Source organism: Lactuca saligna, chromosome 6, assembly GCF_052625555.1.
Source record: "Lactuca saligna cultivar CGN05327 chromosome 6, ASM5262555v1, whole genome shotgun sequence".
Classification (NCBI taxonomy): domain Eukaryota; kingdom Viridiplantae; phylum Streptophyta; class Magnoliopsida; order Asterales; family Asteraceae; genus Lactuca; species Lactuca saligna.
Window position 1 is genome coordinate 153806586 of NC_136422.1, and position 24522 is coordinate 153831107.

At 39.4% G+C, this 24522-nt stretch overlaps 1 protein-coding gene across 2 annotated transcripts; it reads right to left on the reverse strand.

Moving 5' to 3' along the window:
- Window positions 1-17186: 17186 nt before the first annotated feature.
- On the reverse strand, window positions 17187-19307 carry LOC145000418 (alcohol dehydrogenase 2-like). 2 transcript variants are annotated; one of them, XM_078959643.1, is made up of 10 exons: window positions 19275-19307; window positions 19129-19185; window positions 18906-19042; window positions 18774-18820; window positions 18369-18694; window positions 18202-18284; window positions 18039-18114; window positions 17793-17950; window positions 17541-17702; window positions 17187-17452 (listed from the first exon to the last, which is right to left on the reverse strand). In XM_078959643.1, exons 2-10 carry the CDS (start codon window positions 19160-19162, stop codon window positions 17336-17338), a joined length of 1140 nt encoding a protein of 379 aa, XP_078815769.1. In that variant the 5' UTR covers window positions 19163-19185; window positions 19275-19307; the 3' UTR covers window positions 17187-17335. The 2 variants fall into 2 exon arrangements, with proteins under 2 accessions (XP_078815769.1, XP_078815768.1); XM_078959642.1 differs by lacking the exon at window positions 19275-19307 and having other exon boundaries at window positions 19129-19267.
- Window positions 19308-24522: the final 5215 nt, after the last annotated feature.

Below are 24522 nucleotides of genomic sequence, written 5' to 3' on the forward strand. Positions count from 1 at the left end.
TGACGGTTGTCACATGCCAGGGTTCCCTTGATATCTGCTGACCATGCTCAATGCAAAGGCCAAATATGGATGAGTACAAGTCATAGCATATAATATCGAGCCTACAACGGAAGAAAACGATACTCGACTCATATCTGCTATCTCAGCCTCTGTACTCGGGCTCTGAGTCTTACTCAGTCTGGCGTTACTATGGATCGGTAACTTTTCTTTCTTGGAATTCTGCATGTTGAACCTATTCAAAACTTTCTCCAAGTAGGTACTCTGACTAAGTCCAATTAGTCTTTTACTCTTGTCTCTTAAAATCCTTATCCCTAGGATATAGGCAGCTTCTCCAAGGTCCTTCATAGCGAAACACTTCCCAAACGAAGACATCACTTCCTGCAAATTTGCATTGTCATTTCTATGAGTAGTATGTCATCCACATACAATACCAAAAAGCTAACTATACTCCCACTAGCCTTGACATATACACAAGATTCATCTTCACTCCTCGAAAGGCCAAACTCTTTGACTTTCTCATCGAAACAAAGAATCCATCTGCGAGGTGCTTGCTTTAATCCATAAATGGATTTCTCAAGTTTACACACTCTATTAGGGTACTATGTACTGACAAAACCCTCTAGCTGACTCATGTAAACATCCTTAGCCAACTTTTCATTAAGGAAAGCGGTTTTGACATCCATTTTCCATATTTCATAATCATGAAATGCAGCAATGGTTAACATAACTCTAATAGACTTAATCTTCGCTACTGGTGAAAAGGTCTCACCATAATCAACTCCCGGAGTTTGAGAAAAACCTTTTGCAATCAGTCGTGCCTTATAAGTGTGTACCTTACCATCTATGTCGGTCTTCTTCTTGAAGATCCACTTTCACCCAACTATCTTACGACCTGGTACATTGTCAACCAAGTTCCAAACTTGATTGTCATACATGGATTGTATCTTGTTGTCCATAACCTCTTTCCATTTAGCAACCTCAGGGCCTACCCTGGCTTTCGTGTAGCTGTTAGGTTCATCCAGAGTTACCAGTGTGCTATCATTGATAAGTGTATCACCTTCCACAGTAATATAGAAACCATAGTAATGCTCAGGTGCATTCCTAACTCTCGTGGAATGTCTTAGAGGTATATACTCTTCTGTCGGATCAACATGAGTTTCCTCCTCAGGTTGGTTTCTAGGGTTTGAGGTTCCTTCACCACTTGACTCTTGAAGTTCTTCAACGCCAATTTTCCTCCCACTGTTTCCTTGGCTCATGAACTCTCTCTTACAAAATACTCCTCTCCTTGCTACAAAGACCACATTATCACTAGGTATATATAAGAGGTAACCAAAGGATCTCTGTGGGTAGCCGATGAAAATACACCTCTTACTTCGAGGTTCGAACTTATCGTGAGAATTGCGCCTAACAAAAACCTCACAACCCTAAATCTTGATGTAGTCCAGATTAGGAACTTTTCCGGTCCACATCTCATAAGGTGTTTTGAAAACCTTCTCTGTAGGGACTAGATTAAGGATATGGGCGGCAATCTCTAAGGCTTACCCCCAGAATGAGATTGGTAGCGAAGCTCGACTCATCATGGAACGAACCATTTCCATCAAGGTTCGATTGCGCCTCTCAACCACACCATTAAGCTGTGATGTCCTGGGAGGTGTCAATTGTGAGATAATCCCACATTCCTTAAGATAGTCAAGGAAATCTGTACTAAGATACTCACCACCTCGATCGGATCGAAGCATCTTAATGTTCCTGCCCAATTGATTCTCCACTTCCTGTTTGAACTCTTTGAATCTTTCAAAGGTCTCTGACTTATGCTTGATTAAGTAGACATATCCATATCTACTAAAATCATCAGTAAAAGTCACATAGAAGCGATTAGCATCTCTTGTGGAGGTTCTGAAGGGTCCACACACATCTGTATGTATGAGGTCCAACAAACCCTCACCCCTAGCACATGTACCAGTGAAGGGTGACTTTGTCATTTTTCCATGCAAACAAGATTCACAACTATCATCTTATTTTAGGTCAAATGACTCCAAGACTCCATCCTTTTGGAGTTGGCCTATGCGTTTCTTGCTTACATGTCCAAGTCGACAATGCCATAATGATGTTTTATCCAAACTAGTGGAAGAATCAATACACAACACATTATTTCTTAGGTTATCTACAACCGACACAGTTTCATACACACCATCACAAGGTAATGATTTAAAATAAAGAACATTATTAAAGAAAGTATTAATACCACCACTTTCATTATCAAACGAAAAGGTAACACCTTTTTTGTATAAAACATGAAAGGAAATAATATTTCTCGCCAATTCAGATGAGTAACTACACTTATTAAAATATAACACTAATCCACTACTTCGAAACAAAGAATAAACGCCAATCTTGGTGACAGGTGAAGCTTTCCTATTCCTCGTGATCAAGTTTATCTTCCCATACTCCACATTCTCACTTCTTCTTAGTCCCTGCAAATCAGTACATATGTGAATACCACAACATGTATCAAGGACCCAAGAATTAAAATGGGGTGAATTATTAGACAATATAGTGTATATACCTGCATGGTTGGGTTTCACTTTCCCATCCTTCACATCCTGCTGGTACTTTGGGCAGTTTCGCTTCCAGTGCGACTTTTCATGGCAATAGAAGCATTCAGCCTCTTTAGGGTTAGCAGAAGGAGTAACGAAACCTTTCTTGGCTCCACTTGAAGAGGAGCCATCAAGGGACTTTCCTTTGGTACCCTTCGAAGTGCTCTTCCTTTTCTTTCCTTTGCCTTGCCCGATTGCCAAGACAGGGGCCACGGTTGGAGTAGGAGTGGTAACAACCGATTTACTCTTAAGACCAATTTATGAGGTCTTCAAAAGTCCTTGAGGTTTGTTGAGTGTAACTTCCTCCTTGTTCATGTGGTATGTCATACGGAATTGATCATAACACGAAGGTAAGGAGTGCAAAATGATGTCAATTGGCAACTCCTCGGGGAAGTTCACATTCAGTTTCAATAAACAATCCACATACCTTTGCATTTTTTGCATGTCGCCCGTGATGGGTTCACCATCCTTCATCCGGGTTGTTATCATAGAGGATATGATTTCAAATCGCTCTTGACGAGCACTCTGATGGTAGCGGTCCATCAAATCCTGGTGCATCTCAAAAGGATAGTAGTCCTCATGCATAGGACTTTTGGAGCTCGGCTGTCATTGTGGCTAACATGATACATGCCACTTTTGTAGAATCTTTCTCATGTGCCTAGTATTCAGCGATCTCCTCAGGAGTAGCAGATGACTCAAGTTCCTTAAGCGCCTTGTCGAGGACATATTCCTTATCCTCATATTGAGTGACCATCATGTTGTTCCTGATCATATTGAGTGACCATCATGTTGTTCCTGATCCAATCCATAAAGTTGGCTAACATGATACATGCCACTTTTGTAGAATCTTTCTCATGTGCCTAGTATTCAGCGATCTCCTCAGGATAATGACCATCATGTTATAAAAAAAAAATTATTTACTTTACATTCATCATACTTCTAATGAAGATTTAAAGTCCTTTTCCTCCCCATTTGGCTAATGACCCTCCACCGGTCAAGGAAGCGGTGGGTGAGAGTGGACACCCATTAAGCTGCCCTTTTATAGGCAGCAACCTTATATCCCGCTTATAGGTCGGCTTCGTGAATAAGGCCTCTTAACGGTAAAACGAATTGTTCTTATACATACATATATATATATATATATATATATATATATATATATATATATATATATTATTAAACTTATAATATTATAAAGTATAAGGGTTGAACTTTAACGTTTAAAATTCTAAGGGTTGGAACTAAAGTTTTTAAAGTGACTTTACATGTTCCAAAATGTGAGGGCAAGTTTTGTAACTTTCAAAGATTTTCATCTTTCATAACTTATGAGTTAATGGTTTATTAAAATGAGAGACTTTTCATTTTATGTAACATATGTGTTGCATAATGGACTTTAAAAGACTGACTTTTGGTAATCCATAACCTGAAAATAAGGGTTTTCCTTTATCGCATCTACTCGTCGATTTGGAGCCTTCCAACTCGTTGATTAGACACTAAGTCCCGCGTCTAATATCTATCTCTACTCGTTGAGTTGGGCTCCCCAACTCGTGAAGTCCCAGTGCAAAATCATAAATACTTGAAAAATAACTAATACCATGAACAAGCGTTACAAATCTCCCCCACTTGAACTAGACTTCGTCCTCAAAGCCTGTTGATGCAAAGGTCTAGATAATGCTTCCTCATCTTATACTCTCGCTACTGCTCATGCGCCACGCCCGCAACTTCCATTACCTACTATAACCCGACTGATGTTTCCCACTGCACCTTCACTAATCTTACTACCTTACTACCTCATGGCCTGCATTTCTTGTTCGATAACTAACATTAACTTCCTCCTATGATCTGGATGCTCCTTTGCCTGAATATCGAACACAACTGAGTTGTTGTACAAACACTTTTGTGGCTGAAACATAGTAGGCAATTGAAGGGTTTTGAGCATTCTAACACTCCTAAGGTGTACATGCAACCCTAGAAACCTTGGATCTATGTTTGACTAAGATACATGCAAATTTGATTTTCCAAGGTTCTTAACCTATCTAACATAGCATGAAGAACTTTTAAACATAAATTCTAGAAGAAGAACATACCTTTTGTTGTTTGGATTCCTTGAGAGCCTTGTGAGCCTAGCACCTCAAGTATGATGCCTCAAATGTCTCACACAACACCACAACACTTGTAATAACCTTGAGAGAAGTTCACTAACACCTCAAAATCGGCTTGTTCTCTTTTTCTTATACACGTAGTACCAATTTTGCTAGTCTAGGGGTCTTTATATAGTTGTGGCACAAGTAGGGTTACACCATGTAAACCCTAATTTTCATGGCTTTCCATAGTCCATGATCCATGGGTTTGTAACCTCCATGGACTATCCATGGAGCACCTTATGAGTTTTAACACAATCCATACAAACCATGGATCATAAGCCCATTATACAAGAATAGATGATTTACACAATCAACCCCATATATTTAATTAGTCTCTTTTCGATCACTTAATTAATTCCAAATTAATTCTTTGATCAATACTAATTAAATAATATTATTAATATATTAGAACTTATAATATATTAATAATCCTTAAGTGTCCTTTCTCTCATTTAGTCTATCCAAATGTTGCAATGCCATGCAACCCAAATAGACCATGCTAATCGGGTCAAGCACATTCCAGAAATAGTTATGAACTTAGACATGTAGCACCTGGTTTCCGGTATGTGAATTTTATTTGAGTATTGCCCTATTTTAGCCTTGGACTCGGCGAGTCACAAGGTTCGACTCGCCGAGTAGGGACGAGACCCGGGACACGTTTAAGTGGGCGACTCGGCGAGTCCATATCCTGGACTCGGCGAGTCACCGCTGTTGGATGAAACCCTAAGTTTCAGGGGTTTGCACCCTATTTAAACCTCATATCTGCCTCTTGCCAGCCCCCATTCACCCCCAGAGCTCCTAACCCTCGACCTAACTCGTCCTAAGCTTGTTTCTTGTGAATTTGAGGCTCTTGTGTGGATTCTTGAAGGTTTTGAGGCAAGGAGGGGAAAGAGATCAAGAGGAAGGAGAGCCATCCAAGCATCATTGTGTTTTTCAGCAGGTTTCATTGAGGTATATCTCGTTTTCCCCCTGTTTCTATGCTTAAGATTTCATTTAAGGCACTCTTGAGCCATTCCCCAAACTTGTTTGTGCTTAATGTTTCGTAATAAGTGGGTTGGCCTTTAGATCTAGACAAGATTGAGCTCCAAGAGCTCAGATCTGTTAGCTTTATGGACCCATGTGGCTTGTTCATCCTAGATCTACCCTTTTGGAGGCATTTTGGACCCTAAAATCCATATTAGTGAAGATCCACACGTAAAGTTGGAAACTTTACGTATGATTCGTGTCTTAGAAGCCCAGATCTATGAATGGCATGGACTGAAATCAAACAAATCGGTGTATCTAGTGGATGCATGGCGACGACTCGGCGAGTCGTTCATGTGACTCGGCGAGTCGGCTCGCGAGTCACCAAATTGGTCCCTTTTAGACGTATCGAGTTGAGTCGTGAGTCACAGGGGGTGACTCGGTGAGTTGAAAGCTGGACTCACTCATGATAGGACTCGGCGAGTCAATGCCTGACTCGGCGAGTCCAAGGCAATCTTCATAGATCAAGAACAGACTCGGCGAGTTGTTCATACAACTCGGCGAGTCTTAGCATATGTGTTCTTAGGATGAAGATGAACTCGACGAGTTGTTCATACAACTCGGCGAGTAGGATGAAGGAGTTGAATGACAGTTTAGAAGATGAACTCGTCGAGTCATAGCCCAACTCGACGAGTAGAATCAGGGACCCAGGACAATAGTTTGCTAGGGACTCGGCGAGTGGAGATCCACTCGGCGAGTCGGGTCAACTAAAAGTTGACTTCGATTTGACTTAGGGCTAGACCAGGGGTAAAATGGTCTTTTTACCCAGAGGACAGTTAGCATTGTATAATTAAGTATATTGTGGGAATTACAGCCGGGGAGTTTCCGGAGCAGCAGCAGCAGTAGTAGGTGATCAATTCCCACACAGACCAGCAGCTATTTCGAGGTGAGTTTCCTTTCAGTAGTAACGGGTCTAAGGCACCAAGGCCGGCCCGTACAGATGAGACGATAGTATTATAGTGTGGGCCGAGCCCGTATCTATTAGTCGAGTTGATTGTGATATATACCAGTATGATAGAACTGTTTACACTTGTTGTCTGCGTGATACTTGTATGATATGTGTTGACGGTTGGGTGTGGGCGAGGCCCGTATCCCTCCGAGAATGGAGTGTGGGCTAGGCCCGTATCTCCCAGGTAGCGAAGTGTGGGCGGGGCCCGTATCTCTCAGAAAGTGAGGTGTGGGCGGGGCCCGTATCTTCACGAGTGTGGGCAGGGCCCGTATCTCCTAATTGCATGTTAATTATTATATGTTGTATGGTATGGGGTATTATGGGGGAGCTCACTAAGCTTTGTGCTTACGGTTTCATTTTTGGTTTCAGGTACCTCCTCAGCTAGGGGAAAGGAGCCGGCACTGTAGAAGCATGTCACACATACACTCTTCGGTTTCCGCATTTACGAGATTCACTGGGATTGTACTCTGATATTTGATGGGTAGTATGGTTTGATTATTAAAACATGGTTTGCGATGTGTTATGGCGTGATCAAACAATGTTTTTATTATTAATGTTTTCTAAAAGTAATATTTTAAAATGAAATTTTTGGACATGAAAATTGGGTCGTTACAAGACACCTAATCAAACCACAATATGAATCAGTCTGAGATTCCATCGCAATCTTACATGATGCACCACTTGCCTATCGGGGCCAAATTCTGAAAAGACTCCCTATACTTGGCCTTCAACCATGCTTCCTGAATCGGGTGTCACTCCTTAGAGTGAAGCCTTGAGAACACTTCAACTATGACGAAACTTGAGTATCCAATTCTTACCAATAATCGGCAACCCGTTCTGAACCCAGTGAAAACCGACACCTGACATCCCGAGGGACACAACCGTCACCTTGATCATTTAATGGCCTTTCCAAAAGGCAATAGGACCCAACCACACCAGACTCTCTCCAATCCCGATTATCTCGGTGTTACCAACTGAATGAATTCACTTACCATAACCGGATGTCGAACGCCTTCATTCGAAATACCAGATTCCTGCCTAGTTGCTGAGTCGACTAGCAACCTCACACTTGCCCCGTGCGACCTCCGAAAGAGACCTCATCTAGCAATAAATGTCCTAGCTATACCGCTACTCATGGTTCCATCAATCCTTCTGATACATCCAACAATAATAGCCTGACAACTTGTCGCCACAGAATCTAATATGAAAAGTGACTGCTACTAGAACCACTGTAATCTTACATCGCCCCTGGTCTCCATCGCCCTATCTTTTCTTCACTTCAAGTACGATGTGGCTCTTTCATGGCTAAGACTAAATCAGGACACATCACAATAACTCAGGTTTCCATCAACTAAGTGGACCCATTACCCTTGGACCTCGCAACTGTTTCCCTTGGCATATAGATACTCCCAAATCTCATCTCACTGAAACGAAATCCTCTATTGAACATGCACGAATTCCATTTCAGGATCTTTCTTAAAGCGAAGTGATACTCCACTTCTACCCCGAGTTCCACGAATCTGCATTTGCATAATACACCATTACTTTCGACATCCCTTATTTGACCGATAAATATATAGCCTTAGCCAATCCTCAAGGCTACCAGTCTCGCACCTGGTCCAACCACCAGGTTCCCAAGAGTTCAAGATTAGGACTACCCAACTGTAGCCCTACCACGTCGTGTACAAATTATTGACATGATCCTGCAACTCAAGACCCAAACCCTTGACTCAACAGTCTTTACTAGTTCCATCCCAAATTCCTATAACCATCTGGGCTCGCCCACGGATAACTAATCAAACAATCATCTTCTGTCCTGATTCTAATTAATCTATGGCTTTCCCATAACCTTTCGAACTGGCCTACCCTAGCCTAAATCTTCCAAAAGAATCTACGAATGACACAGTTATCCTACAGTCTTACAACACTTCCCATGCTATTCAGCTGCTAGGGAATGCTATGGTTCTCCCGTAGTCTTACAACACTTCTCACACTATACGAATTCTAGTGAATGTTACGGCTCCCCCATAGTCTTACAACACTTTTGCCCTAACTGACCATTAGTGAATGCTACGACTCCCCCACAGTCTTACAACACTTTCACCCTAACTAACCATTAGTGAGTGCTACGGCTCCCCCGTAGTCTTAGGACACTTTCTCCTTAACTGGCTGTTAGTGAATGCTACGGCTCCCCCGTAGTCTTACAACACCTTTACCCTAACCGACCATTATTGAATGGTACGGCTCCCCCATAGTCTTGCAACACTTTCACCTTAACTAACCATTAGTGAGTAAAGTGGCTCCTTCGTAGTCTTACAATACGTTCTCCCTAACTGACCATTAGTGAATGCTACGACTCCCCCGTAGTCATACAACACTTTCTCAAGGTTGAGCACCCACACAGTCTATCCTCCAAAACTAACCTCAATTACTGACTGGAACCCAACCTGGTCCCCTTCCCAAAAGTCTGCTATCTGACGTCAAGAAGACGCAATCCAAATGTTGGTGAGTTTCCCGAACTCCTATCCCGCAACATCCTATATTCAGTCAGCCCCTAAGGCCACTTTCCCTCCCCCGATGAGGATGTAAAATGTATCCTAGTTTCACACTTGCTTCTGTCCTGGATATCCGAACGATCCTCCCCCACTTAGACTCAACTAAGTCTGCACGACATATGAAAATTGAAGGATTCCCAATCCTTCTTTTGTTCCAATGATGAATCTGTTGACGACCGATGCCTACCAAAAATAGTAACAACACAATTCCCGAAACCAGCTAACACTTCTAGAATCCCAACAATGCCAATCACTCCAGATGCTCAAACTGATATCACACTCAGATCTCGATGTCCAAAGGTCGGATGCTTTAATCAAAAATTCAGCAACAACTCTCACTTCCTTCGACAACCCCAAAAACCTTTACAAGCACAATTACTAAGGCTACTAAGTCCTAATCATAATTCCCTCGTACAAGCCCTTGAACCAACCCCAACTATACCCAAGATGGCATTCAAACACTGTGAAATTTGCATGGAAAAGGAGACGACCTTGTACTACTTCGCCAAAGATTTATGGTATGCAGGTGGCATATAACTCCTTTTGAATATATAACTCAACCACAAACAGAGATAACACCCCAACGATATGCTTACTCACACTAATGCAAGATAACAACAACAAAATACAGGTAAAGCTAGTAAGAAAGGCAAAATGTACATACCTTGTACCCTCGCCTGCTAAAGTTCTGATCTCTGCCGTCTGATACTGCGACATGTGGCCCGTCTCTGTTGGGTCTCCTACCCCACCTTCTCGTCCGTCAGTGATCCTCACAATAGTCATAGTAGGCGCACCCCCCACCTGACCTGATCATTTGAAAATCGACCTTATTGCAGCCCACCTGATCATAGTGAAAACATAACGAGCTTGCCCCCTGTGGACAATTCCTACTGACATGACCAACCTTGCCACACTTGTAGCGGCCCAATCCCCCGGAACGACAAACTCCAATGTACAGTTCCCAGCACGTACTGAACGGGCTTCAGTCCTGTCAGCCCCTCAGACTCCGTTCAGAAGTCATGGGTCTCCATCCGGGACCCTCCACTAATTGTACCAAAACTGATCCTCTCTTCTTGAGGTGCTCCAAATTGATCTCCCGCCCTCGAGCTCTGGGATTCATATTATCAAGGGTTTGGCACCCTGACACACTCACCAGTTCGATTGTCAATGGTTGAACTGCAATAACTGGAGCAACCACTGCTCTAAATCAGGCTATAAACTATCCCCGAGACATAGTCTCCAATCCCAAAAGTGCCATAGAACGCACAATCAATCTGTTCCGCCTTATACAAAAGATCCAAGGTGAACTCAAAAACCTTGGCAGTCCCTCTACTAACTGGCTCACCAATGGATCCAGGACCAAACCCTGGTCCTTCCCATACGTACTTATCCTCGTTATGCAAAGCAATTATTCCTACGATCAAAGCATAACCAAGAATTCTCCTTCCCATAAGCTTCTCAGATTCTCCACGGCTCTTACCGATTCGAGTATGGATCATGTGCTTTCAGCAGTACGGGCCCAATACTACCTTCCACACCTATCCATACTTTCCTCATCAATCCTCTTGAATCCTCTAAGTCACCTACTCCACTAATACACTAAATGTCTACTAAGAAGCAACCTAGTATCCACCGAAGCACCTCCTAGGTTCCCAACCTCACCAAACCGCCTCACTAAAATCACCGGAGCATATCCTAGGCTTTCCTAGGTTCCCAACCTCGCCCTGCTATCAGCTGCTAAAGAACTCCTCATAATGCCAGCCATCCACCTCCTAAATATCATCATATTTACTTAGTAGCTTACTCCCATCATTTAAGAGTTCCACAAAGCACAAAGCAAGCAGCATTCGTGTAGAGGCACTCTAATCCACAAACTATCATAGAAAATTTAGCCCACATAACCCAACTCATGCTATCCACATCGATCCTCACTGCCGGCTGCCTTATGCATGCAAATTATACACAGAACAGGATCTAATAGATTATCTAATAATAGACTTTACCCTAGTATCACAACCAGACAAGGAATAGGAAATAAGGCCTAATCAATTATTCTAAGGCTGTAAGATCCTAACCGTATACAATTTTTATGTAACGACCCATTTTTCAATAAAAAATTTTAATTTTTATTAACCAAAATACTTTCCACAAACCATGAAATCCTAAATACAATTTCAAAATTCATATCAATTACAATTTTATTCCAAATCATGAGAGTGTCCCATAAAAACGCCTGAGAGAGAGTGCACGCCGCGCCATCAAGCCTTGCCTTTGCCCTTAGGCTCGGATGTACCTAAAACAAATCCACAAACTATAAGCTAATGCTTAGTGAGTTCCCCAGGGAATACCCCACACACAATCCACATAACACATATCATATTAGCTATAGAAGCTACATATATCACATAAGCCATGCAAACAAACATATAAGGATGCCATGGGCTCCCCCTACATGGTCTTATACCAAAGTGCCATGGGCTCCCCCATGGTCTTTAAACAACAAGCCATGGGCTCTCACGCATGGTCTTTCATTCGAATTGCATAGGCTCCCCACATGGTGTTTAACTATTAAGTCATGGGCTCCTCCACATGGTCTTGTCCAATTATGATGGGCCCCCCATGGTCTTCCCTGCAAGTATCATATAATCATTAGCATACCAATTAGAATATAGCTAACTATCATACCACATATCTCTACTACAACTAGTATACAACATATCATAAAATGGGTTGGCCTTGGTGCCTTAGATTCATTGGTATGGTGAGGAGACTCGCCTCTCGAATGTTGAACTGACAAGCTAAGATTAGATATATCCCACACACTGATCCAACTCAACCGCCTCTAAATGGATGCTATCAACAAGTAGATGCTGGATCCAAAGCCTTCTCCTTTCTTCAATCTCCTCAACCTTCAAGTTTCCTTCTCAAAAGCACAAGTTCCACCCTCCAAGGCTCACACATACTCAAGGAAGCACCAAAATGCAGCTAGGGTTTCTTTTTGGACTGGAATAGGTGTTACATTTTAAAGCATAAACTTAGCAGTTACCAATACCAATAGTCATTCTCATTCTAGCATGGCATCCAGTATCTCCAAGGCTACAAGCATCACATATCAGGCCAATCTATCGCTGACTACTCAGCATTAGCATGACATTCTACCAGCTCAGACAATATATAAAAGCATCTCTCCTACCCCTAACTAGCTTTCGATTCTCTGATTCATAAATAAAGTCATCACAAATAACATATACATGTATTCTGGGAAAACTTACTTGAGCTCGGCGGATTGTAAGCACCACAACCGTTTCTTATCTTAGCAAGTTTCTTTTCTCGAGAACATTTTTCTTTTGAAAATTTTACAGATCCTCAGTTTGATTTCAAACACACTGAAGAATATGTCTAAATCCCTCAAACCAAGGCTCTGATACCAACTTGTAGCGACCCAAAACTTTAGGGTAAAAACTTCATTTTCATTATAATCAAAACACCGATACCATTTAATCCAAACATTCCAAACATTGCTAATTTAAAAACATTTATCAGAGTTCATCCCAAAATCTCATATTGCAAAAAACACGGGTGTGTGCACTACGATCCAGCTGGGCCCTTCCTTTCCAAACCGATGATACCTGAAATCATAAACAAAACAATAAGCACGAAGCTTAGTGAGTTCCCCAGAGCATACCCCCACACAATCCACATAATTACATAATCCATATTAGCTATATAAGTTACATAACAACAAAAGCCATGCTTACGACATATAGGGATGCAAGCTAAACATGGTCTTTACTACCATGACAGATCATGCAAGCTAAACATGCGAATATACTAGGAATCCATAGAAACCTTCTGAGGTCTTACACTAATGTCATGGGAACCCCCACATGGTCTCAATCTACTACCATGGGACCCCCCCTCGGGGTCTTCCATGCAAGAGTCATACCAACATTATGCATAATCAATCAACAATCCATATATCATAAAATGTGCCGGCCTTGGTGCCTTAGACCTATTGGTATGATGAGAAGACTCACCTCGAATACAAAATTTTCCCGAGTGAAATCCTTAGTTGCTGCCCCGCCAGCTTCCTGAGCTGTCACTTCTAATCACTATACCTAATTGGCAACCCTCAATCTATACATGGGGTAAAATGACCATTCTACCCCTGGCCTAGTATGATCCAAAATTAAAGCCCAAACCAAAAAACAATCCCAAAACTATGATGTCCATAATCCATCAATGGGCATAACTCGAGAAGACCCAATACCAAAAAGGCCTAAGATACTGAATGGTCAACCCTAGTAAACTCATGGTCAAAGTCAAAGTCAACAGTTAAGGTCAACAGTCCATGTTGACCCAACTCGTCGAGTGCATCTAGCAACTTGACGAGTTCCTTCAGTTGTTCAAAAAACCTGGGAAAAACATAATCTACTTGCCGAGTTCACTCAGTATACCAAAAACGGGAAAACCTAATCCAACTTGTCGAGTTGCTAGGGAAACTCGTTGTGTTTTCCCCTGTCTTAACATATTGATCCCTTTCAGTCGAATCTAAAGCCCCAAACTACAGATCCAATCCCTTAGGACTGAAATATCAAGTAAAGTTGCTAACTTTACGTGCATGCAAGGCCTCAAGAGGCTAAAACACTAAAACTAAGTTAATAGAAGGTTTAGGGCATGGAGGATGGCCAAAGCTTGATAAAGCTTGGATCTTTAGGCCTAAGGAGGTGTAAGGTGTCCAGATTTTAATTCACAACTTCAAATCATGCTCAACTCCGAAAATGGTTCCAAAATGGGCTAAAACTGCACTAAACTTACATGAGAGAACATTTAAGAAACAATAAGTCAAGGCAGAGACTTTTTACCTCGAAATGCTTGCTAACACAAGGTAGATGTCAGATCTATAGCCCCCTCCTCACTTCAATCTCTTCAATCTTCAAGTTTCCTTCCAAAGAGCACACTATTCACTCTCTAAAGCTCTCTCTCTCTCTCTCTCACACACACACACACACTAAAGAAGGCACTAAAGCACGACTAGGGTTTCTCTCTGGACATTAAGGATAACGAGGAAGGCCACAAATGAGCCATAAGTTCTTTAAATAGGGTACAAAACCCTGATAATTAGGGTTTTCCTTTACATCATCTACTCATTGAGTTGGGGCCTTGCAACTTGTCGAGCAGACACTAAGTCCCGCGTCCAATGTCGATATCTACTCGTCGAGTCCCAGTGCAAAACCCTAAAAACTTGAAAAATAACTGATACCAGGAACAAGCGTTACACCTCTTTCTCTCTCTATATTCTTTAGCCTGAAAGAAAAATCAATCTCACCTAGAAATCGAATTTATTTATGGTTTCGGGGAGTCTTGATCTAAAGAAATCAATTTCAATTTTGGTTATGTGGATTAATTTTGATTCTGGTTACAAGGGTTTTAATTTATATGGTTTATGAATTTTGCTTTTCATTTAGGGTTCATGATTTTGCTTTTCATTTTGATTTCCGGTATCAATTTTCCAATGAGTGTAGCAATGGTTTGGATGGTGGCGGTGTTTTGCAGGGTTGCAATGGGGGGTTTTAAACAGGTTAAGTAATGGTGTTGCATGGTTGCGGTCATGGTTTCCGATTTTAGTTTTGTGTTTCATTTGATTTATGCAAAATTTAGCTTTGGTTATTCATTTTCTGATGAGGATTGTGATGGGTGTGCGGTGGTGCAAGTGATCGATGAGGTAGGTAGTGATGTTCTAGGTTGCTAGAAGAGAAATGGGAAAGGGACGGTCGGTCCTTTTTTTCTTTTGTAAAAAATGATAAATGAATAATGAAAAAAATAAAAAATAAATATATAAGGGTATTAGTGTCATTGTACTTCTTTTAAGGACTAAATCCGTAACAAAATAGAACCATAGAGATGGTCTGAGAGCAAAAAAAGGGCGTACATACCTGGATAGACTTTGGGCAGTTTTTTGGGCCTTGAGTCATTTTGGCTTTGGGCCTTGCTTTGTTGGGCCAACTATAGGAAGGGTAAAATAGTATTTTACCCATTGTAATGGGGAGATATGAATTGGAGCTAGAATTGCGGGAAACTGTCCTAATTATTGAATAAGCGTAATTTGGATGTGTTCAGTGTGAGGAACTCGGTATCAGTCTTTATGACTCTTGCATTTGTGTGATGGGTTGGGCCCAAGGGCATGCATGTAGGTTTGGGCCCAATTTCATGAGAGGGTTGGGCCCATTATTCTAGCATGGGCTACGCTCATTGTGTAACGGGCTAGGCCTATTTGTATGTTGGGTTGGGCCCAATGAGTAGGATGAGCTAGACCCATTATTATGGGTTTAACCCAATGTGCGAGCTAGGCCCATTGATATGTATGATATGTGGTATTTTGGGGGAACTCATTAAGCTTTGTGCTTACGGTTTATGTTTATAGTTTCAGGTACTTCCGGTTCGAAAGGGAAGGGTCCGATGTGACTGCACAACATTCCCTAGATTTTATTCCGCATTGCTAATTTTTACTCTCTTGATTAAATGTTATTTTTATCATGAATGGTTTTGAGAACAATTTGTTATATGAATTATTGTTTTAAAAATGAAAATTTTACCTTAGATTTTTGGGACGTTAAAGTTAAGGACAAAACACGTAATTTTAACTAAATCATAATGACGATTTTAGTAATTTACTCATTATTTTATCCAACACAATATACAACATAAGGGTAATATGGTCTTTTTTCATTATTCACCACAGTCACTGAAAGATATAATCAAACAACATAGTTTCAATGGGATATGTACTCAGTCAGAAGTTCTAACTTAGTCAACATTAAACTCAGTCAACAACAATCAAATAACCTTTTTGAGAATACAGAACAACGAAATATTGCCATCCAAACAACATCATTACCATTCATAGCTATCAAACAACCTTTTTGAGAATCACATATGTTTTCTATTTTAGATAGGATATCAACCTCTTGATAATACCTTACTCGAATTCCAAAATTTAACACACACGTACCTTACCTTACCCTCCTATTCCACGATTCCACGACGGTATGTACATGACTCATGGAGTCGACTCATGGAGTCGACTCAGTGTAATAAACTATGAATCATCCACTCACGTCACATGATAAAACTAATATGCACCACAAAATAAAATTGATGTTCGCCACAACATAAAGTTGTTATTCAATGCCTCCGAGGATTCTTAACCAATAGTATTTCACATACCATCAACCATAGCTTCTGGTTATTACTACCTACTTACACAACAACTAACACTCGTCAAGGGTAGACTACGATTACTCTCATCATCTATCGACTCTTGGGATACGATAATGAATAGCGATCCTGACAATTTCTAACCGACACCTTCGCTTTTAATCGTCCTTATAACATCGTTCTTGTAAATCAACATTACCACAATACCCTTGATAGATAAAAAGTGGGCAATTGAACTGCACTCGAGGTAGACACAATGACATTATTGTGTCCAAAGTAAACATCTAGTACGTCTAAGTGGTTGTTATACAATCTTAGTTGTGTTAATATATAATGACTTTAAGATACACTTGTTACTTTGATGAATGTTTATTTAGATTCTAATTTATATTTATTTACCGAAATTTATAGTTACTATTCTTATCCAATCCACGATGTTACATTAAGAGAGGTGATCATATACTAAAATATTAGATGGGAAAGCGTAGAAATCGTAATTATATACATATGGAGCTTAAGGTGACAATAAAACATCAAACCAAGGTGAGTTGCATGTTCGATTTTGCAGAATCTATGATATACATGAATGCTAAATGTTCAAGGTCTGCATAGTATCGTATCATGAACCGTTTAACATCCAAGTTCTATTAAATCGGTAAGAGGATTAAACTTTAAAACAAAAAAGCTATCTACTGCAGTATGATGAGAAAATTGGGATTTCATTACCAATACATTCATACATAATAAGATTAAAGAAGGCACTCGATGTGTTATCTATAATAAGATCAAAGAAGACTCGTCATATGTTATGAACCACAATACAACATTCTGAAAAACTTTCCCTTCCATTTATTCTCCCATCCGAATTATACATCGAAGACCTTCACCTTTAAGCATCAAATCAAAAGCCTTATTGATCTCAGAAAAAGGCACTTCATGTGTTATGAACTTCTCCAACTCAAGTTCCTGCACAAAATCATATCAACCAAACACTAGTTAGATTTCAATTCATCATTCTATTATAATTCAACTTTGAAGCTATAAAACGGGTTACCTTATTCATATACTTTTCAACCACAGAAGGAATATCTGATCGAGGTTTATAGTTTCCAAAAAAGGTTCCCTTCAGAGTCCTTTCGTTCAACAGATTCAATGGACTTGTCTTGAAAACAGCATCTTTATGTGGAACACCCACAAGAACAGCAACACCCCAACCCTGTAAAATTTTCAATGTTTGTTATTGTGTAATTAAACATGAATCATTAATTCATTATATGAGTGAGAGATGAATTGATTAAATTCATACATCATGAACACATTCGAAGGCAGATATCATAGCATCAATATGACCCGTGCATTCAACACTCCTGTCAACTCCTCCATTTGTCATCTCTGCAATCACTTCTTGTACTGGTTTCGTGTGATCTTTTGGGTTCACAAACTCTGTCACCCCAAATTTCTTTGCTGTTGAAGCCAAAAAAATTTACATTAGATTCATCAATCATATCATATGTCTAGTTTTTATTTACAATTTCATGCAGCAAAATCTTACCAAGCTCAAATCTGTTGGCATTGAGATCAACTCCAATGATCCTTGAAGCCCCTGAAATTCTTGCACCTTCAGCAGCCTGATCACAAACAAGAATCATTAGCTTTTTATTTTTTGGCCATGAATGAGCCTTTTTTGAGAAAGTTAAAAGTTCCATAAAACTCACAGCAAGCCCCACAGCTCCTAATCCAAAAATGGCGACTGATGAGCCTTTTTTAGGTTTTGCAACGTTAAGAGTAGCACCAAGACCTGAAGACACGAAGATTATTTAGGTTAAGAAAATACCCATTAGAATTGTAATCGGAGAATGTTGATTATAATTTGTTTTTCTACCTGTTGAGATCCCACAACTGAGGACACAGACTTTGTCAAGAGGAGCAAGAGGGTTGATTTTGGCAAGACAGCCGACATGAACGACTGTGTATTCACTGAAAGTTGAAGTTCCGACGAAATGGAAAATGGGTTTTCCGTTTATGGAAAATCGAGATTTTTGATCGTGAATCATGACTCCTCTATCGGTGTTGATTCTCAAAAGGTCACACATGTTGCTCTCTTCCGACTTACAGTGAGCACATTCTTTGCATTCTCCGGTGAAAACAGGGAGAACATGATCTCCGGGCTGAAGATCAGTCACTCCTTCCCCAACACTCTCCACGACCCTGTTCACGTCACTTAAATTGATCAGATTTTTTATCCGATTACAAACCCTTTTCTATTTAATACAAGAATAAAACTTACCCTCCAGCTTCATGTCCTAAAATTCGGGGAAACACGGGATTCTGACCCTGAAAAGTTCATAGGAAGGAAACGAAGATTCAGGATTTGAGTTTTTGACAGAGATTTAAGTAAAAGGGCCAGTAGATTGGTTACCTTGGCTTCCCAAAAGTAAACATCGGTGTGGCACAGGGAGGTGAACAGGATTTTGATTCGAACTTCCATTTTTTCGGGTGGCGCCACCTCCACTTCTTCAATCACTAGTGGCTTTCCGGCTTCCCATGCTACCGCCGCTGTCACATTTACACTCATCATCAAGCACCGTACCAAACTTTTTCTTCTTGATAGGGAAATCACAAAAGAAAAATGAAATGCTTACCTTTGCATCGAATCACCTGGTTAGTGCTCGACATTTAATCTTCTTGTTATCTGATCGCTGAAACAGAGAATTAAGTTTGCTAATTGCTTGATATGAAGGAATAATCTGAAAATTTGTGTATTTATAGGTCGAGGGAGTGAATATACCAAAACTGTAAACCGACCACCAGGTTTTGATTTGCCGGGTTTCCATCGATCAAGACGTTGACAAGTTAAAACCACCGTTTAACGAAAACAAGAAACCATAAAGCGCCACTGATGCGTGGTTTTCTTCTAAACAATACATAAATTGGGTCCACAGATATGTCTAAAAGTCAAAAAGACCCCAACAAAAGGAGGTTAAAACTTTGGCAAATTACACCATGAGGTTTTGGATAATTTGTTTGTTTGATCTTAATTTTTTTAACTCGTACTTATTATTCAGTTTTTCTTTAAGTTTATACCTAACATATCTTAATATATTTACTTTTTACAATTTTATTAATATTTTTAGTTACTACTTCAATTATCAAAACAACAACCTTATCTAACATCATCATCTCATCTTCCTTATTCAATGACCTAACCACCACCCCAGTGTTGTCATCACCAGCTACTACTAACAACCACGGATCACCACTTGCATCAAATCAAAATAAATCATGAAATCAAACAAATCAAAACCAAAACCTAAACTCAAAGCTAAAAACCCAATCAAAATAAAATAAAAATCATAACTCAAAACTAAAAATCGTACCTTATAATCAAATCAGAAGAATGAATGCAAGTTGTGGAAGATACAATTATACAATATTTCATTATTATTAACTTTGAAATAATAATTTTATACTAATTAGATATTAAACGTTGTATATGTTTTGAACATATGATAAGGTAGACACATATATACAAGTGCTATCTTATCATTAAATGTTATTCAACATGTTATTCATTTAAACATTTTTTCATGATTTTCCTTTCTTTTTGCTGATAAATAATAATATTCTTCTTCACAGACTTTCCAAGAAGTAGACCAGTCAATGGGGCGGGTTTGAAACGAATCATCATTGATCCAAACATTTTTAAAAAATTTAAAAATATGACCCGCCCCACTCCAATAATAACCCTCACGATTTTGAATAATCGAATTCATATCCGTATCTACCGAATCAACGAATATCTAACCCATTAACCCGACCATTTTATAATATTAAATTTCACAATTTTGATGCATGTCACGAAGTAATATTTATCAAAAAATATAAAATATCTACGTAAACAAATATACATTACTTAATACTCAAAATCCAATACAATAAAATTTTCATTTTATTTAGACATAGACTTACATACTTTTTTGTTATATATATATATATATATATATATATATATATATATATATATATATATATATATATATATATATATATATATATATATATATGAGACGGATTATAAGTGGAGGGAATCGATAATGATCCATATCCAACCCATTTAATAAAAGGGTAAATGGGTATGGGTTGTAAACCGATAAACGAATCAAAAATTACAATCAAAACCCGTAAAGTTCTTACATGTTTGGAGCGAATCAGGGTTAAAACCCGCTCCATGGACAGATCTACCAAAAAGTTAAGAGGTAGAGTAAAATGAAAACGAGTCGAATGAGAGAAATGGTCATGGAATGAAGGTTTGAATTAGAAGATATATGTTTCAATACTCATATTGAACCTGATCTTAGTAGAATTATTGATAAATCCAATGCAATGATTGATTATGGTAAGTGGTATATAATTTTGGTGGATCCTAGTGAACTTTTGGCGAGCATTGAAGGACATATTGGTAAAGTAAAGGTTGAAGCTGTGAGTCAAAAGGAAATCATGGACAAAATAGAAGGGTGCCTTTCTGCTTGTGAAGAGGAAAATTAGAATGAAAATTATAATCTGGTAATGGTCCTTGCCTTTTTATATTGTTATATGAGTTTTAAGTATAAAATTTGAAAAATAAAACAACATATGAATTTTTATGACGTTCTAGCTTTATTAAAACAAAACCCATATGTAAGATTTTTATTATGTTTTTGTATTTTGTATGATAATTTATATTTGGATTTTGTAAGACAAATTGTATTTGAGATTTAAATGATGTATGTTTAATTTGGATTTCGTATGATAATTTGTATTTGGAATTAAAATGATGCATGTTTAGTTTATATTTTATATGAGAGTTTGTATTTTTATTATTCTTTTAGAGTAAATTCCTTATGGTTTCTAGTTAGAATTATGCGTTTCGTTCCTAACTTTGTTCTTTGCACTCATACAATCCTTTTGGTTTGGTTTTATTATGTTTTTCACCCCTGATAGATATAAAATGACCTTATTGCCATTATATATATATATATATATATATATATATATATATATATATATATATATATATATATGTTTTTAGAATTGTTTTCATTACATTTTAACTATTTATAAGTTATAGAAAAAGTAAAAAAGGGGTATATCCCACCCCCACCCTATACTGCTATACATACATCTTCTTCGTCTCTTCCCTCGTTTGATTTTATTCTCATCGGAGCTCCACCACCAAAAAAAAATATGTTGCCCATCCGATAGCCCATCACTACCCCTTTGCCACCCATAATATGGGCATCCATTTCTCTCATGAAATACACTTCTCTGCAGATCGCCACCATTACCATTGACTACCCACGGATGCTCAAATCTACAAACAAATGTAGGATTTTTCGTCTCATACTGGAATATGATATGTCTCCTGTTGAAATCGATTCAATCCACAACTGTGGTTGCTGGCCAACCTGACCCGTCTTGTGGGTTCTCAACCATAAATACAAACCCTCTTGTAACGACCTAAAAATTTAGGGTAAAAGTTTCATTTTCATTTTAATCAAAACACCGATACCATTTAACCCAAACATTTCTACTTTAAAAATATTTATCAGAGTTCATCCCAAAATCTCACATTGTGGAAAACACATGTGTGTGCGCTACGATCCAAGCGGGCCCTTCCTTTCCAAAATGATGATACCTGAAATCATAAACAAAATTTTAAGCACGAAGCTTAGTGAGTTCTCCAGAGCATACCTCACACAATCCACATAATCACATAATCCATATTAGCTATATAAGCTACATAACCATATAAGCTATGCTTACAACATATAGGGATGCCATGGAAGCACTCCAAGGTCTTACACCTAGTGTTACTGGAACCGCCATGTTGTCTTAACTACCTTCCATGGGAACCCCCACATGGTCTTCCTGCCATGGGAACCACCACATGGTCTTTATTACCAAGAAATTTCATGCAAGCTAAACATGCAAATATACTAGCATGCCATGGAAACCTTCTGAAGTCTTACACCAATGCCATGGGAACCCCCCACATGGTCTCAATCTACTACCACGGGAACCCCTGGGGTCTTCCATGCAAGAGTCATACCAACATGATGCATAATCAATTAACAATCCATGTATCATAAAATGTGTCGGTCTTGGTGCCTTAGATCCATTGGTATGCTGAGAAGACTCACCTCGAATGCAGAATCTTCCCGAATGAAATCTTTAGTTGTTGCCCCGCCAGCTTCCCGAGCCGCCACTTCTAATCAATATACACAATTAGCAATTGGGTTCCATACTATAACCCTCAATCTATACATGGGGTAAAATAACCATTCTACCCCTGGCCCAATATGATCCAAAATTAAGGCCCAAACCCAAACAAAAACCTAACACTATAAGGTCAATAATCCATCAATGGGCATAACTCGAGAAGACCCAATACCAAAAAGGCCTAAGATGCTGAATGGTCAACCCTAGTCAAATCGTGGTCAAAGTCAACAGTCAACAGTCAAGGTCAACAGTCCATGTTGACCCAACTTGTCGAGTGCATCTAGCAACTCATCGAGTTCCTTTAGTTGTTCAGAAAACCTGGGAAAAACATAACCAAATCGTCGAGTTATCTTACCAACTCGTCGAGTTCACTTGGTATACCGAAAACGGAATACCCAATCTAATTCGTCGAGTTACCAGGGAAACTCGTCGAGTTTTCCCCCTGTGTTAACATATTGAGCCCTTTTAGTCGAATCTAAAGCCCCAAACTACATATCCAGTCCCTTAGGACCGAAATATCACATAAAGTTGCTAACTTTACGTGCATGTAAGGCCTCAAGAGGCTAAAACACTAAAATTAAGCTTAATAGAAGGTTTAGGGCATGAAGGATGGCTAAATCTTGATAAAGCTTGAATCTTTGGGCCCAAGGAGGTCTAAGGTGTCTAGATCAGAAGTCACAACTTCAAATCATGCTCGACTCCGAAAATGGTTCCAAATTGGGCTAAAAATGCACTAAACTTCCATGGGAGAAGATCTAAGAAACAATAAGTTAAGGTAAAGACTTTTTACCTCAAAATGTTGCTAACACAGGGTAGATGTCGGATCTATATCCCCCTCCTCACTTAAATCTCTTCAATCTTCAAGTTTCCTTCCAAAGAGCACAAGATTCAATTTCCAAAGCTCACACACACACACACACACTCAAAAAGGCACTAAATCACAGCTAGGGTTTTTCTCTGGACAGTAAGGATGATGAAGGAGGCCACAAATGATCCATATGTTCTTTTAATAGGGTAAAAAACCCTGAAAATTAGGGTTTTCCTTTACAACATCTACTCGTCGATTTGGAACCTTCCACCTCGTCGAGTAGACACTAAGACCCGCATCTAATATCTATCTCTACTTGTTGAGTTGGGCTCCTCAACTCATCAAGTCCCAGTGCTAAACCATAAATATTTGAAAAATAACTGATATCAGGAACAAGCGTTACAAATCTCCCCCAATTGCACTAAACTTCGTCCCCGAAGTCTGCTGATGCAAAGGTCTGGATAATGCTTCCTCATCTCATACTCCCGCTGCTGCTCACGCGCCATGCCCACGACTTCCATTACCTATTACAACCCGACTGATGTTTCCCACTGCACCTTCACTAATCTTACTACCTTACTACCTCATGGCCTGTATTTTCTGTTCGATAACTAACACTAACTTCCTCCTATGACCCGGACACTCCTTTTCCTAAATATCGAACACAACTGAGTCATTGTCCAAACACTTCTGTGGCTGAAACATAGTAGTCAATTGAAGGGTTTTGAGCATCTTAACACTCCTAAGGTGTACATGCAACCCTAGAAACCTTGGTTCTATGTTTGACTAAGATACATGCAAATTTGATTTTCCAAGGTTCTTAACCTGTCTAGCATAGCATGAAGAACTTTTAAACATAAATGCTAGAAGAAGAACATACCTTTTGTTGTTTGGATTCCTTGAGAACCTTATAAGCCTAGCACCTCAAGTGTGATGCCTGAAATGTCTCACACAGTACCACAACACTTGG